General features: G+C 39.0%; 1 protein-coding gene across 10 annotated transcripts in view; it reads right to left on the reverse strand.

Moving 5' to 3' along the window:
- The window catches only part of LOC129761983 (integrin alpha-PS2), a 207222-nt gene that overhangs the window by 33860 nt on the left and 155036 nt on the right, over positions 1-18326 (reverse strand). For all 10 annotated transcript variants that reach the window (XM_055759871.1, XM_055759877.1, XM_055759880.1 and 7 more), the window contains one exon: positions 16954-17015. In XM_055759871.1, coding sequence (XP_055615846.1) covers positions 16954-17015 — 62 coding nt within the window. The remainder of the gene's footprint in view (positions 1-16953; positions 17016-18326) is intronic.

Consider the following 18326-nt stretch of genomic DNA (forward strand, 5'->3'; position numbering starts at 1 on the left):
CAACTTGATGACATGTGCTCACTCCTTCCTGAGCCACGATTGATCTTGGGAGACTTCAACTCTCACGGAACTGCCTGGGGGGAACAGTACGACGACAACCGTTCATTGTTGATATATGACCTTTGTAACAACTTCAATATGACCGTTTTGAACACTGGGGAAACAACACGTGTGCCTAAACCTCCTGCTAACCCAAGTGCTCTTGACCTCTCGCTTTGCTCGAATTCACTATCGTTAGATTGCAAGTGGAATGTAATCCAGGACCCCAACGGTAGTGATCACTTGCCAATCAAAATTTCCATCACCATTGGGTCGAATTCTTCTGAATCAATAAACATGGCATATGACCTCACAAGACACATTGACTGGAAACAATATTCGGACGCGATTGCTCTAGCCATCAATTCCAGAGATGGTTTACCTCCATTGGAGGAGTATAACTTCCTTTCTCGTTTGATCTATGACAGCGCGGTTCGCGCTCAAACGAAACCCATCCCAGGTTCCACTATTCGTCGAAGGCCTCCCAATCCATGGTGGGATAGCATATGTTCCAAGCTTTATGTAGAAAAATCGAATGCATTTAAAGCTTTTCGGAAACGTGGAACCCCTGAAAATTTTCAGACGTATTTGGACCTTGAAAATCAATTTAAAAACTTGATCAAAGGGAAAAAACGTGCTTATTGGCGAAATTTCGTGGGAGGTTTGTCACGAGAAACGTCAATGAAAAAATTATGGAAAGTGGCTCGAAACATGAGAAATCGCTCTTCAACGAATGAAAGCGAGGAATATTCACATCGATGGATTTTTAATTTTGCACGAAAGGTTTGTCCCGATTCCGCTCCAGTGCAAAGAATTATTTGAGATATACCACAAGATAGGTGCGATCTTGATTCCGAGTTTTCGATGGTAGAATTCTCTCTTGCTCTCCTTTCATGTAACAATTCTGCTCCGGGATCGGATAGAATTAAGTTCAACTTGCTGAAAAATCTCCCTGATGTGGCAAAACATCGCTTGTTGAACTTATTCAATCGGTTTCTGGAGCATAATATTGTTCCAGATGATTGGAGACAAGTACGAGTTATAGCTATTCAAAAACCCGGAAAACCCGCGTCCGACTTCAATTCGTACCGCCCAATAGCAATGCTGTCTTGTATACGGAAATTGTTGGAGAAAATGATCTTGTTTCGCCTTGATCGATGGGTTGAAACGAATGGCCTACTCTCAGATACACAATATGGGTTCCGCAGGGGCAAGGGGACGAATAATTGTCTTGCGTTGCTTTCTTCAGAAATTCAAATGGCTTAGGCCGAAAAAAAAACAAATGGCTTCAGTGTTCTTGGACATAAAGGGGGCCTTTGATTCTGTTTCAATAGAGGTTTTGTCAGACAAATTACACTCTCGGGGCAGAACCCGCCTCTATTGAATAATATGTTATATAACTTGCTTTGTGAGAAACATTTGAACTTTTCTCACGGAGATTCGGCAGTAAGTCGGGTCTCTTACATGGGCCTCCCCCAGGGCTCATGTTTAAGCCCCCTTTTGTACAACTTCTATGTAAGCGACATCGACAATTGCCTTACACAAAATTGCAGCCTAAGACAACTTGCAGATGATGGAGTGGTGTCTGTCGTAGGATCAAACGAATCCGACCTGCAAGGACCCTTACAAGATACTTTGAACAATTTTTCAACCTGGGCCATTGGGCTAGGGATCGAATTCTCCACGGAGAAAACAGAGATGGTGGTTTTTTCTAGGAAGCATAGACCAGCAAAACCAAAGCTTCAACTTTTGGGTAAACCGATCACTCATGCTATGTCATTCAAGTATCTTGGGGTCTGGTTCGACTCCAAATGTACTTGGGGGGCCCATATTAGGTATCTGAGTAAAAAATGTCAACAAAGAATAAACTTTCTCCGTACAATTACCGGCACCTGGTGGGGAGCCCATCCCGAAGATCTTATAATGTTGTATCGAACAACTATTCTCTCTGTGATGGAGTGTGGCAGTTTCTGTTTTCAATCAGCTGCCAAAACACACCTTATTAAACTCGAGCAAATTCAGTATCTTTGTCTCCGTATCGCGTTGGGATGTATGCCCTCAACGCATACCATGAGTCTCGAGGTTTTGGCAGGCGTACTCCCACTAAAAGATCGCTTCAATTTATTATCTCTTCGGTTCCTCATCCGGTGTAAGGTTATGAATCCATTGGTGATCGGAAATTTTGAGCAATTGATCGAGCTAAATTTTCATTCTAGATTCATGAGTTCATATCATGAATTCACCTCTATGCAGGTTGTTCCTTCTTCGTATATTCCCAACCGTGTTTGTTTTCCTGACTACATCAATTCCTCTGTACATTTCGATCTGTTCATGAAGGAGAAAATCCATGAAAATCCAGCTTATCTTAGATTGGGGTTCGTTCCTACGATCTTCAATGCAAAGTATGGGCGTGTCAATTGTGATAATATGTACTTTACTGATGGGTCTTCTATGAATGAGTCCACAGGATTTGGAGTGTTCAACGAAATTTTTAGCACCTCCCACAGTCTTCAGAATCCTTGCTCTGTGTATATTGCTGAATTGGCAGCAATACATTGGGCGCTGGACAGCGTCGCCTCACGACCTGTTGAACACCATTACATTGTAACGGATAGTCTTAGCTCTGTCGAAGCTATCCGTTCAGTGAGTCCGGAAAAGCACTCGCCGTACTTCCTTGAGAGAATACGAGAAATTTTGAGTGCTTTATCCAGACGCTGTTATGTCATTACCTTTGTCTGGGTCCCTTCACATTGCTCAATTCCGGGTAATGAGAGGGCTGACTCATTGGCAAAGGTAGGTGCAATTGAAGGCGATATATATCAGCGTCAAATCGCCTTCAATGAATTTTATTCTTTAGTTCGCAAAAATACCATCGCTAACTGGCAACGCAAGTGGAATGAAGATGAATTGGGCCGGTGGTTTCACTCGATTATCCCAAGGGTTAGCCTCAAACCGTGGTTCAAAAGTCTGGATTTGAGTCGGGACTTTATTCGCACCTTCTCCCGACTCATGTCCAATCACTGTTCGTTAGATGCACTACTCTTCCGTTTCAATCTTGCCAGCAGCAATCTCTGCGTTTGTGGCCAAGGTTATCACGACATCGAGCACGTTGTTTGGTCGTGCGAGGTGTATCTGGTCGCCAGATCGAATTTAGAAAACTCCCTTCGGGCCCGAGGAAGACAGCCCAATGTGCCGGTGAGAGATGTGTTGGCTCGGTTAGACCTTGATTACATGTCCCATATATATGTTTTCCTTAAAGCTATAGATCTTCGTGTGTGATTGTCCCTACATCCTTATACCCTCCTTTCCTTCCTTTGCGGGTAATTCGTCCCCTTGCTATAAATAGTAGAAAGAAAGTTGAAATGTAAATAAACTATAGATATACGAAAAGATTTAAGAATTGAGTGTTCATCAACATTGTTACAATTTCCTTATATCCCATCCTTCTCCTAAAAATATGTCACCCTTCTAAACTCGAGTACACCGCGAGTAATCGGTTTTCCACCTTACTAACCATAGATGTAAGAAAATTGTTTATATATATATATATATATATATATATATATATATATATATATATATATATATATATATATATAGTTTTAAAAATATATTTAAGAATTCGGCTCCTTTAAACTTAAGTAACTGAGCCTGTAAAAATAAACGAATTAATAAAAAAAAAATCATCTTTAGTGTTCAGCCTTATTTTTCAATGATGTCAATTTATAACTTTTAACGAAAATGAACAATGTCGTTATGATCGAATATGCTTATGACATGGCTGTATACAACTGTATACTGTATACAAGTGTGAACTTCACAATATGTATCGAAAAGACTACAATACTTTTGAAGACTGGTGTTAAGATCAATCATAAATTTAATTGAATCTCAAAGCAATGGTCAGAACGGCGAATGACCTAAAATTTATGCTCGCCCTCGTTGATACCACAATTTCCTATGCTTATTGAATGCGATTTAGTGTCCATTTTACCACCAAAAATCGAACAATATCCATCGATCGATCGTATTCGGAAACCAAAAATAGAATCCAAAAATGCATATACTCGTACATATTTATGCCAATTCGCGATGCGCAATTCTCACAGCGTTTACCTGTCGCCTGTTCGCATACCCATTGGGACTTCCCATGCCTCATGCTGCTGCGCCTTAGGTCCCTAATGTTGTCCGGGATGCGGGTACAATGCGCGGAATTCCTTTTATGTCGGCACAGGCCCCGGGGTCAAACGTAACGTGCGGAGGAGACAAACCCATCCGCCTGTCCAACGATGAGCGATAAACTGTTTTCGTACTTTTGCTCCACACGGATCCACAACATACCACCGACCGATCGTCCCAAGTGGTCTCTCCCAGGGGACACAATATACTTGTATAAACATTTATAAATATTACAATTCAATATAAAATTTTATATTTATTACTACGCGATTGTTCCTGTTCATCGATTTGTATACAATGCCGACAGAAACGGCATGTTTCTATGTTGTTTTCATTTGAGATCTCACATTTGCTGATTTTGCTTTCCCATCGTTGTTCGTATTGTGTGTTTTTTTGTTGCTTTCTGCATTTTGCACGCGCTGTCAAAATATACTTTTGACAACCGTTCCGGCTACTACAAGTCGATGACAAGCAGCCGCTGGTGCCGCCAGCGGTGGAATTAAACAATAAATCCCGCGCAATAAATACGTCACATAATTTTGTGGCGGACTTATTTATAATCGAGCATTGCGAGCTTGCGATCAGTGTTTTAGCAGTTGTGTTTTGGTTCTGCTGTGAACTCTTCTCGTTGCACACAACTAACACAATACAATACAAATAGGGTAGAATTTAAACAATAACTACTGGAATGTTATTATTGTGTGTCTGTTCCGAAGCGGATTCAACCCGCTGATCTGTGACTATGAATGGTCATAAATACATAACAATCATTCTGTTTTGCATATGTTCGATTTTGTTTTCATATCATATCGTTCGCTTGTGCGTAGGACTGCCTTTGGCGGATGGCATGCCCTCAGAGGGTGGTCACTAGCGGATGTCGGGTCGGAATATTATCTTCAGTTTTTCTTCTGGGTTTTTTCCTCGTCTAGACTTCGCATAAGAAGCGGTCCAAATTATATAGCCAATAACAACAATCATCACAGGTAATTTACAGCTATTGAAAAAATGGTTCAACTCAATAACGCACTATCATCGGAGGATTGCCCCGATGGATCGGTAAAGCACTACGGCGGTATTCTTCGCGTTCATCAGGCGTCAAAGTTTTCACTCGCGTATCGCAATGCTGTGGAGGCGTAGGTCCTGCGCTCAGTGATAATGATGAATGATCGATTCGTCCGGTCGGCAATACGTATATGTGTAGACAAGCCCTTTGACTGCAGCATGATAATTTAATTTCCCGCTGCCGTCGATGAACCCGCTGCTCCTCGGGCTTCGATTCCATATTTTACACTCTCCTGTCAATCAGTTGGCTTGTTAGAGCCAACATTGGCCCTTTGTCCGTGGCTTCGCATTGTCATCCTCTCGTCTTCACTTCACGTTTCACCAGTTTTAACCGATCCGACAATCGTTTAGATGATTAGTTGGCACTTTTGCGCTGACAACACAAATTAACCCTTCAGTCCCTAATGGTGGGATCTTAGACGCTTCTTGCCGCATGCTGAAGGGAAAGGAGGGTGTAGCTATGCGGTACGTGTGATGAAGGCAATCAATTAATTTGGTATAATTTGTATTTTGCCGACACATATTTGATGATATTATTAGAGCTATCGACATTCGCATAATGTTCTCGGATAGGTGATGTGATGCTACGCTTCCAAAGCACCAACGGTTCAACGAAGTATCTTGACAAATTATGTTATAATCCTATTGATATTATCATAATTATTATAATCAAATGTAGTATCGTTAATTTTTTCTGGCACATCATCCAATGGCGTTACAATGGCAAAGCGTTGGCACATGTGTTAATGTTTTTAACCTTAGCTCGCTTCGAAAAATACACTTTAATGTTTATATTTTTCGCATTGTATATGCTGAATGCAATGAGCTTGATAAATCAAGAATAACTTCCCTTTTTAGTGTGGTGATTCTACTAATATAAAAATGTTTTTTTTATTTTGCAAAAAGATCAAGTTTTGCATTTTGTGACATATTCTGACGTTCAGGTTTTTGTTTGAAATTTGATTGTATAATAAACATGACAACTGAATTAGCTCTTTTTCTTCTCAGTTTTATACTAATTTTTGAAAAAAATGGATATAAGTTTTATGTGAAACACAACTACCTATACAAGTTGTTGATAAATAAATGTTCTGGGTGTGAGAAGTCCGCACTGATGGCTAACCTGGTTTCCAGCATCTTAACACTCTTGGCCCTTTGAAGGTTAAGGGTCATATTAAGAGTTTTATGTTCGATCTGCTTGGAGTTTGAGCTGATGCGCTTGGGCACTGCTGCTCCGAATAGGAATGCCATACTCTATCACCGGGAAGATTATTTGTTTGTTAACATCAAGTCTGTTGTTCAGCCACAGAGAAGACTTTTGATGAATTTCATGCCAACTCGACTCGCCGTTGGCAGCACCATCTCAGATAGCAGTCACACTTTGTGGGTGTAAAGACATGGGTCATTTAACACTAGAACTACCGACCTTTTGATATATACCTAGTTCTACCGCACCCGTCAAATTGACGAATTCCTGATTGTTGTATTTTTGACTTAGTTTATGTTAATAAAAGAATGTGATTTGACAAAAATAACATTTAATATAACACTTTATATGTTTATAATTCAAAAATAAACAAAAACGGTTTATATTTACATCTATATGTATACAAGAACATGTTATTCTGGATGCACACATGCCACAAGCGTATTCGTTCCATTCATTGCAAGTATACATCGCTCTGTTTTTTGTTGCACAATTGTATTTGGCAATATTTTTGTTCTTGAGGTCTTATAGTTGAGTTTTCTGTAGATCAATCCATTGCTTTGTTTGGTTGTTTTTTGGAGGAAGCTTGTTCTCTGCAGCACTTATATTCATTGGAAAGTTCTTCTGCCAATTGAAACAAGAGTTGAATCCTGGTTATGTTCCCATCACAAGTCTCTTCGTATAAATTCCACGAATTGATTGCTGCCAAGTCCAAAATATCGTAGAACACTTGCAATGACCATCTACGAGACCCTGCTTTTACGCTATATTAGCGTGCCATCTGGTCAACTACATCTACTCCAAACATGGTCCTATTGTAAAACGATACAATTTCAGGTATTTGTTTTCTATTGGAATCTATTATTACGGATTTATGCTTAGAGCTAAGAAGCAGTACTTTTTTGCGAGGTTTGTTTTCATAAATTATCAGAATAATATTATCTGGTTTGTAGAGTTTTGTAGAGTAAAGAGCCATGTTATCTTCCACCACTTTAGCTGTTCCTGACAATTCTATTCTATTTGATCGCACAGTTCCAACAAGACTTGTTTATTTCGAGTTCCATATTTGTGAAAAAAAATATCTGTAGTGATATTTCTATCACAGTTCACATAATTGCTTGGTAGATTCAATACTACAAATTCGCTCAATAGTATCCCTGATGGTCTAAGTTCATCTTTACCTAAGTAGTGGAAGCCATTTATAAGGTATTAACTCTTCATGCCTACAGCTAATTAAAATTTGATTCCGAACTTGTCGGATTTATTTGGCATATACTGCAGAAATCTGCATCTTGCCTTTGTAGGAAACAGTTGCTCGTCTATTGTTTTATTTTGATCAGGTTTGTAACAAGCTTGGCTGTTCTCAATGAGTGATTTCCACGTTTCAGAAACTAATCCAAATTTATCAGTTTGTAATCGAGCATTCCGTTCGCTTTTTTTTGTACATCGTTTCGTGAAAAAAGAAGGTCCCCAATTTTTCGGACACAAAAAATACACGTTATAACAATGAAATAAAATTCTAATTTTTTTAATCTCTTGGTTTTGCAAACTCAAAGAGCAAAGAGCCTGTATTTTACTCTCAGTTAGACTCCTATTCAATACCATTATGTGAAGAAGCCTTATTTACTCTTTTATAACAATTTTGTTATCATAGAGTGAGCATACTTTCTCTATTGTTTACAGTCTAAATTTCCTACTACTCCGAACTCCAAACATATCGGACAACTATTGCGCACATACTGCACGAAATTGTATGTCTAATTGAATGCAAATACGTATTGATGTCCACCATTCCATGGATGATGCATAGATTGTTATGAACTTTGAAATTGCCAGATCCGTCAATTTGACGGGTCTCGGTAGAAATAGGTATAGGTGGCACTGATTATGGAAATTAAAGCCGATAAACAGAAATTGAATATGAGTAAAAAACTATCCTTACATCTCATGAAAAGTCATCATAAAATGTTAGAACTACACATAAAAATTATATAAAATTTGTGACCATGAAATTTGAAACCCGTCAAATTGGCGGTTTCGCTAGTTCTAGTGTTAAGCAACTTTGCATACTTGAAATATTCGAAAAAGAATTAGACTACTTTTTGAAAAAGCCCAATTTTTTTACAAAAATTCATAACTTAAAAACTATGATACCTACAAAATTCTTGTCGGAGGATGAAATGTAGGAAATAACTTAATTTTTCACAAAAAAAAACCAAATTTTTTTGGAAAAAAATTTCGCTGAAAAAAAGTTATTTTAAAAATTAAAATTAATTTTTCTCGAAAACTCTTTTTTTTTAAATTCCCAAAAATATGTATATGAATAGCCCCCACAATTTTCAACAAGTTGTCCATACATCAAAAGATGGGCACTTTCACAGGGAAAAGTTTTTCTCACAACAACTTTTTCATGTTATCTTTGGAAAAAATACAACTAATCCTAATTAAGTTTAAAGTCACGATAGCGGTATAGTGTATTACACAAAGTTTTAGATCTTATTAAAACATGAACTTTCGTCGAAGGCATCAACTTTCTATCTTTTATAGTTTTTGGTTTGTAAGTCATTTTTGTATAAAGACTCCTGAAAAAAATAATGTTTTGCTCGTAACATTTTTGTGTGTAAATTTTCACGTTTGACATGTTCTTGATATGTTTCTAAATAGAAAAAGTTAGCAGAGCATGTAAAATGGGATAATTTATACATAAAAATGTTACGAATTGAACATTTATAGTATTTTTTGAAAGAAAAACATGAAAAAGTGGTTGTTCGAAAAACTTTTTCCATGTAAATGTGCCCATCTTCCGATGTATGGGTGACCTTTTGTAGGAAATCCCAATTCTGAACATGGATAAATAATACGAAATAAGGAAGCATCTAATTATGTTTTTCACACAAAAATTTCATACACATTCTTTGATCCATTTTTGCAATAGCCAAAACACATGTAAGAAAAACAGTTGTCAAAAATTAACTGAATGTTCAGAATTTCCGTACTTGTCAGCATAAGTGAGAGACATGAGTACCAACAAAATGGCACAAAAAAAATCTTGAATCGAATAAACGTAGCCCGCGTAAATTCGAAAGTCGCGATACTTTTTGTACAGACCTAGTATAACAACTTTCCTCAATTTGCCAATGAAGGTGGTATCAGAACGATCAATCAGTCCGTCACGAATCGTCAACTGGAGTGTGTGAATGGCACAACGCATGTGGAAGATCTTGAACATATGGGCAACTCAAACTGTTACCGTATTAAATTAATTTCAACTAATTCAAATCGGTTTTTAACGAATTTGCGCAAGTTCACTTTAGTGTGTGCTTCTTCAATCATAATGCAACTGATGCTTTGGCTCTGAAGATAAACTCTTGACAAACTCTTTTCTTGCCGTTTCCCCGTTTAAAGCCATGAAAGCTGGAAAGCTGGTTGTGACAAAAATATCAGAGGGATACTATTTTTCACGATCATATCCACAATCCTCTTCTGGTGCATTTCAGCTGTCATGCTAACCGTTATCTTGTCGCTTATAAAGAACGTGAATAGCTGTGGTTGACCAACACACAAGCAAACGGTTCGGCCGTGAATAGGAAAATAATAAGAACGTGAAATATTTTTTTTCAATGACTCCGACTCCGACTCCTCGACTTCAACTCCGACTACATAGCCCTGATTTCTATTCCAAATAACACGCCTTGAATGTGTTCTAAATGACAAGCTCAACAATATGTGCGACCACAGTACAAATATGAAGATATTTCTTACCATAAACGTGTATTAGAAATTCAGAAAACGATCTTCTATGATCCTTATTTGGATTTTTGCATGACCTTTTTAAATAGTAAGTGCTATTCAGTAAGTACATTCATTCTAAACTCCGAATGACACATTTTTTATGGACGGCGCTCAGTTTGTAAATATTTGTCGGACAATGCGCGGAATATTCCTTCTTTTTTTAATGGAACATAGTTTCACGAAAGTGTTGAGGCAAGCTTTCCAAACAGTCGTTCAATAGTGGCCCTGCAACCAGCATCCTCTAGCTCAGTTCCGATATCACGCCCCATGATCCTGCTTCTGTCCAACAGAATATTTATCGATACAATATATATGGTGTAACTCGACGCTGGTGCTGATAAATAAATCCTTCCCCACTTTGACAAATTGAGAAAAGCAAATCTTCAGCAGAAGGCGGTTTACCACACATCACTTGAACAATACAGATAGCAATGCGATGGCTTTCCAAGCCTAAAACACCTATCCAGGACAGCTACCAAGGCTACCCATGCCATATATAAATGCTGAACCGACCGATGGATTCCTCTTCATCGCGAAAGGTTATGCCAGCCAACCCCTCGAACACGGCTAGACGACGATCATCTACTTTTATTCAACTCGACAGAACAATGCACAATAAGATAAAATGTTATGAGGCATTTTGGTCGAAGATTAATTTGCTCGTTTTCAGTTTCATTTTCCCTTACGGTGTGTCGTTCAAAATAGCAAATACTTGGGTTATTGATCGTCAATCGAAATGGTGAATTGTGAAATGGGGAAATAGTGTCCAATTTTTAAATCAGTCCCAAAAAAAAAGCTGTTTCCCTCTATAAACATAAGATTTTTTTCCAAAAGTGCATATATTTACGATTTGGGCCATAATTTACACACAGAAGCTCTTGATCGTTGGGATATTCGGCGACCCAAGATCCCATTTTAGGGTTTTTCAGCAACTGATGTGGACAATTGTTTTTATTTTATATATGATATTCAGTTTTCCTCCTCCGTTCAACTACACAAGACCACTACCACTCCCTACCCCTTGTCCTTTTCCGAAGCAAAATACCCACCACCCATCGCCCCCAAATACGCCCCACCGACCTCACATCGGTACATAAAAGTTCAAAACGGAATCAATAAGAGATTAGCATACACGGCTTTTAACATTCTTGCTGCGGTGTTATCTTCGTTCTCGCCGTTGTTCGACTGTTAGTACCATTTTTGGAACATGAATATTCGCTTTCGGGGTGCCCCGTTTTGGTCGTCCGAAGACCGAAGACGGGATCCAAACGACAGACAAACGCGGCGCTGATGGCTACTCGTGAAGTGCGGTGGGAACTCGATTTTCGAAATTCCTCAGAAAAAAGTGAATCCAACGGAGAGAAGGAAGACTGAAAAAAAAACGAACACAACATGACAAATTGGGAACTTTTAAAATACATTGAGAGCCATGGGGACATGTGAATTATACCATGTTGTGTTCGCCTTCGACATGGTCTTTCATCCGATGCGATGCGATCCTCGTTTCGGTGGATTGTTTGTTTTTTTTCTTGCAAAATATTTACCCGATTTGATTGTGCTGTAATGTGATATGAGATTATTGTGATGACAATCGCGATCGGGTGAACGATTATCGAGGGGAGACCCATTGGAGATCCATCGTCATTACGCTATACACAGAAAATATTGTTACAATATTTTCCATTCCAAATTCAAGGAAAACTTTCGAGAATATCGCATTGGAAACTAAAGAATTTCCCAAATCATTGCCCACATAAAAACTTTATTTATTATTATTGTTTTCCATAACATTTCCTAAATCTACAGGAAATGGGTGCGGCAATCGATATAAATTATTAATTTACGGGTTTTATTTACTTCTACAATTTTGAGCTCTTTTCGAAAAATTTGGCTTATTTCAAGGAAAAAGGCCATCCGGAAATTAATTAGTCACTAGCTCATTGTAATTACATCTTCGCCGCTTTAAAGCGATTTTCACCTTCAATTTCCAACCGAAGAATACAGCTCTCACCGCAGTAAAACACCTTCTTTACATTCGGCTTGAAATGCATTAAATATATTGGTGTCAATTGGACTATCCCCTGAATAGCCGCAGCCAGTTTGCTGAACCCTTGCAGCCAATACCTTGTAAACTGGTGGGAGTTCTTCAAATTTTTCTAATGGACCGATTTCAACCAATGATTTTTTTACGTCTTGCCTGTAGTATTTCCTGTCATCGTTCGTAGGATTTTTTCAAAATGTTGTTTTTTGTAACAAAATTGCGCTTTTGCCTCAAAAATAGAGACAAAAACATTCACCAAAATTTTATTTTTCAAAATATCAAAAAAAAAACCTACGTACGATGACAGGAAATTTAGTGGAGAATCTTGGAAAAACTATTTCAAGTTTCAAGTTTCCATAGTGTAATACCCCCTAGGGCATTAATGATACTAAAATAAAGTCGTGGGCATATGATGAAATAATTAACTATGGAAATTGAAAATCCGGCGTGCCCACACATACATACAAACAGGTCGAAATAAAAATAAAACCGTATTAAAAAATAGCTAATGGACCAACTATTCATCATATGATATCGCTTTCCTAAATTATTCGGTGATTGGCAAAATAAAGTGCCCACCAGGTTTCATTAATGTTGCAATTAGAAAAATAAAAGTTTTTCTTGTGGAAAAAAATAGTTTGTGTTCCAAAAAAAAACCAATGACAAAATAAAGTGCTCCCTGTGAAAATCGATATATTTTCGAAAAGCTTCCGCTGTGAGTCCTCTCGAGTGTTTATGTTTTGAGTGTTTTGACGCTTAGAAACAACTGCCTTGGCTCTTGGCACATGTTGAAGTCGATAAAAATGGAGAACGCAGTTATTTCAAATATGATTCCATCCAAAAATTCGCAAATTCGTCGTTCGAGATATCGAAAACGGCGAATCGCACCGGGCGGTTGCCAAGAAGTTCGGACATCAGCAAGGCTGCGATCGGAAAAAAAATCCTAAGTAGCTGATGTCTTCGTTCGGATCGTTGGTGGATCGTCCTGACAGAGAGGAAGGAAACACAAAATAGATGCTAGAACAGATAAGTTCGGGAAGCGAAGATAAATCCGAAAGTTACTATACGGCAGATCCAGGAAGAGCTTTAGCTTTCGGTTTCGCATTGGACTGTTCGTGCTCGCATCGAAGCGCGTGGATTCAGCAGCAGGATTACTTTGAAATGGCCTCTTATTTGGCAAGGCGAACAAGGCAAAACTACTCAATTTCGCCAAGGAGCACGCTGTTAAGCCACTGGAGTACTGTAAAACGGAGCTGTAGACAGACGAATCCTAACTCTAGCTCTTCAATCGAAAGCAGCGGGTTCGTGTGTGGCGCAAGACGGGTGAAGAGCTGTAGGAGCCTCACATTCAAGTCACGGTCAAGCACGGAGGAGGCAACGAAATGGTGGGTAGATGTTTTTCTTGGGGTGAGATGGGTAGCTTGGTGTACATTAACGGAACCATGACGGCAGAGACGTTCTGCAACATCCTGCGTGGAAATCCCTCATCAATACAGGCCTTGAAGAGCGGTGCTTCGTTTTTCAGCAGCATATCGATCCCAAGCCCACGGCCAAGGTAACAAAGGCATTCCTCCGGTGGTGTCGCATAAAACCCCTTGAAAGCCCGGAGCTTAACCCTACTAAAAACCTGTGGGTCTTCCAGGACGCTAGGGTTGACAAAGCCGGTGTCACCAATAGAAAAACAATTATTTTGAAGCCCTGAAGCGCGCGTGGAAAGTCTCGACCCACAACACCTGAAAATCCTTGTGGAGAGAATGCCGAAGCGCTTACAGGAGGTCTTGAAGTCAAAGGGGTTCATATCAACTATTGAAATGTTCTTGTTTGCCTCCAGTTGAGCTAATTTGAAGTTTTTCTGATTTGGGCACTTTTTTGTCACTGTTTTTTTTCTGGAATATAAATTGTTTATTTTGACAAAAAAAAATTTTTTTTTGGATAACTGTAAATCTCGTAATCTCGATTTCAATTTTAAGACATTTGACATCAAAATTTGTTTTTGAAAACCCCGATTTCCGGTGATTTTTCGGTTTTCAAAAAACTCAAATTTTAACGTCTGCAACACTAAGAAATGAAGTTCGAATGAGCTAATATTTTCCATAGGGTATATTATCGTGCAAAACAATATTTCGCAACAAGTTCCGAATGAAAAATCGAGATAGTTATTTTCATTGGCACTTAAAACCCTACGTTTCGTCCCAGAGAGTCGATCTTTGACAATTTTTTTTTTCGAGATGACACTAGATCTCGACGTTTCAAGCAGTTTTAAGACATTTGGCATCAAATTTTTTTTTAAAACCCCGATCTCCTCCCCTCTTGGGTGATTTTTCGATTTTCAAAAAACTTAAACATTGACCGCTTTGCGCCACTCTCCCTTAAGTCCGATTGAGCTGATATTTGGCATAGGGTGTATTTTCGAGGTGGTAAATATTTTGAATAGGGTAACTTTTTGAAATTTTCGGGTCGATTTTTTCCCATACATTCATTGGCACCCGAATATCCATATTACTCGCATCGAAAAAAATGTTGTACTTTTCGGTCTGTTTTAATTTCAGTAAAAAACATTGAAAAACACTTTTTCGTAAAATATTTGGCCGATTAGGTAGAAATTGCAGTATATTGAATTGCAAAAAGCTGCATCAAAGTTTTGGGAAACATGAGTTTCCAAAGATATAATTGAAGTTCTTCTTAACATGTACGTTTTGCTCCCACCTCCCCTAACAGCTTTGTCGAAGACAGTTTTTGTCTAGAGAATAACTGTCGAGCTCTAAATGCTAATTTCCACCTCCTGGATCATTGTGCAGTGTGTATTCCTAAATGTTCTCTTAGCCTTAAAGAACAAAACGGATAGGAAAGAAGACGGCATGTTAATTGTGCTTACATTAATTTCTATAAATGACACAACGAAGCCTCCAGCGTCATTTTCGTATTTGCTCATTACAATTTTTCATTCTACTTCGTATTTTTGTCGCTCTTTCATGTTGTTTTGATTGAATCTCATTTATTAGCAAGAGATACGACAAAACTCATAAAAATAAATAATCTCCATTCGGGTAAATGTTGCATTCGGGTATTTGTTACGTTCGGGTGAATGCTATTCGGGTATTTGTTACATTTGGGTAAATGTGCTTCGGGAAAAAATCTACAAATATTATTAAACAACGATCGTATTCGTCTGATATGGTTCCGGGTGATGTTTTTCTCTTCCCAAAACTTGGATTACCATTTCATCACAACCGTTTTCAGTCGATAAAATTTATGCGAGAGAATTTGCGATGAAAACTGGAGTTGAACTACTTGTTGGCTTAAGTGTATTATTTCGGGATAACTCCAACTATGTAGGTGATATGATGAATTCGAATGGGTATGAATATTGATAAATATGTTTTATTTTATTTTACTTTTTTTACAGAATAGACTTGCTTGGATTATATGGCTGATCTTGCCATTTTGTTTATTATTCTCTTAACGTGAGTTGATATATTTTTAGATCCATCTCTCCCAAACCAGCTAAATGTGCAGTATCCCCACGACCATTGTTGAAACGTTAATACGTATCGAAAATGCAAACCCAACGCTCATAGTTCGCTCAACAATGAAGAATTATTCGAATTTCACCCATCCCCCGATAAAAACGAGATGAATATTCAAAGTCAATATACACCATATAAACATTATGCAAAATTGGAGCTTTGTTCGGGAGCCGTCCAGGCTGGGACAAACCTCAATTCCAAGGTTCCAATATTCCTCACACGAAATCCGCTAATGCACGTACTCAATTTCGCAGTCCATTGCTGCGACTCGTGCGATTATTTTGCTTATGAATAATTTTACATACAATTTCAACATTTCACAACCTCCATCTCCCGGGAAAGAACGGAAGCAAAACAACACACAGTAGCCGAGTAGCAATGTTTTAGGGGTTATGATTGTCGAACCGGGGAACTCCGCGTTCACCGCGGCCGTTTCGGAAAACAGTTGTTTTCATTTGCGGTAGCGGGCCTCAAGAGGTCCAAATGCTTTGCTGTTGCATTTGGCGGTGACCACACCGCTGCCACCTCCGCCGCCAATACAATTGTGTGTCGGAATCGTGGGGTCGAAATTATGAACTTTATGGTATCAATATGCAAGAGCAATTCACGAAAAAAAAACCAGTAACGAGCCACCAAGCTTTCCGATGTATGATTGTGAGACATGAACTCACATGAGCGGTTTTGGGAATCGAATCAGCGCAGCAGACAAACCGAGACCCGTAAAGTCCGGACCGACCGATGACTTGCATTGAATTTGCATAAATTCGTGGAATACAAACGATCTGCATTCTGTGCATGCAGGACTGCAGAGCTATCGGTGGGCGTTGAAGCGGATGACGGTAGCCCTAAAACGGCCAACGCGACTCAAGCTAAAGGGCATAGGAGACAATGACTATCCAAAACCAAAAGTTACATCGGATTCGTCCCTGGCCACAATTCGCAGATGTCGAATTGAAATATCACGCGATATGTTGATGATTCCCTTGTTCCGCTAAAGGTACCGCGCGCATCGTCTTGAGTGAACCCGGATAGCAGGAAACAGAGACATTTGGAGGTGAAAAAGAACGGAAAAGTATGTGGTAGTGCACCCAATGATGTTTACTCACCTTGGTCAACGAAGCGCTGAACCCGGCTTGACATGATCCTTGCCGATGATAACCCCAGTACACTGGAAAACAAAGGATGAGAAAGAAGTGTAAAACAAAAGGCAGTCAGTCAGAAATAGAAGATGAGAAGAGCACGAATTAAGCACACCGAACGACGTGCGAGAGAAGAAGTTAAATTAAAACATATGTTTGAAAATCTCAATCTACTTTACGGTGAATTTAACGACATCTGAGCCGGATGTTTATGGGTTTCAGGAAAAGAGGAAGCGCTCTTTCGGGACTGACTGTGGCTGGAATGTGCAACAACCGCCGTCTGGGTCCGCTCATGGATGCATCCCATCGATTGATGCGTAGCATAGCAACTTTGTTTCGCCTCGGTCTTTTCTTTTTAATGGCACCACAACACAAAATAATGAAATGCAACTAGCTTCTGAGGATGGAGTACTTCTTGCCATCGCACTCGATGCCGCCCTGGGTTTCAAAAAGATCAGCCGGGAAAATATTTGGTTTTGCGCGCTCGGGGAAAAAATACTCCGGTTCACGCGACGTAAAACTCATTATCTCTCTCAAGAGTGGTAATCAAACTTGAAAATCCAGCAGCAGCAGCCAGCCACTGATGGGAATGTTGTGGCTATTGGGCAATTTATATGATTATAAACGCAGTTGATCGTTAAAATCTGCTCGTAAAAAATGAATTAAAAACTGGAAGAATAAAATTTTGCTGCGTTCAAAGTATTTTCAATGAGACGCAGAGGCGTTTCCCGGCTGGAGCTGAGTCAAATCGAGAACGCATGTAACAATGTAACGCGGGATATTATATGTTGACTTCATTCGGTTGGTTTTGCGTTCCGTGTAAATACATTATCTCGAGCGTGATTTTTTTTTATTCTGCTAGTATTGGATGTTTGAGAAACATTGAAAGATATTAAAAGTATGTTCTGTCTGCAGCTACAATCTTCACGCACCTCTTTGGAAATTTAAGGATTCCTTGCTTAAAAAATTTGGTAGCAATGATGAAGTAAAATATTGATACTTTCATGCGAAAAAGATCCTTTCAAGACATTTGGATCAAACAGTCTGGTGATAACAGCAAATTAATTTCCAAGTTCTTTACACCAATTCTAATCGTTTTCATAGTTACCTTCAAACGATGCAAATAACTAAATAATTACTGAGCGAACGATCGTGAGTCTCATTTAAAGAAACGAAAACAAATTGAAAAAAAATTAAACAAAATGTAAAAAACAGTGACAAAAATGTACCCACTACCCACCAAGTCTTTCCTCACGTCTAGTCGGATCAAACCGCTGGAATGGCCTCCACAAAGCCCGGACCTCATTTCTAGCGAGAATATGTGGACGATTCTCGGTGCC

Source organism: Toxorhynchites rutilus, chromosome 1 (genome assembly GCF_029784135.1).
Source record: "Toxorhynchites rutilus septentrionalis strain SRP chromosome 1, ASM2978413v1, whole genome shotgun sequence".
Lineage (NCBI taxonomy): Eukaryota > Metazoa > Arthropoda > Insecta > Diptera > Culicidae > Toxorhynchites > Toxorhynchites rutilus.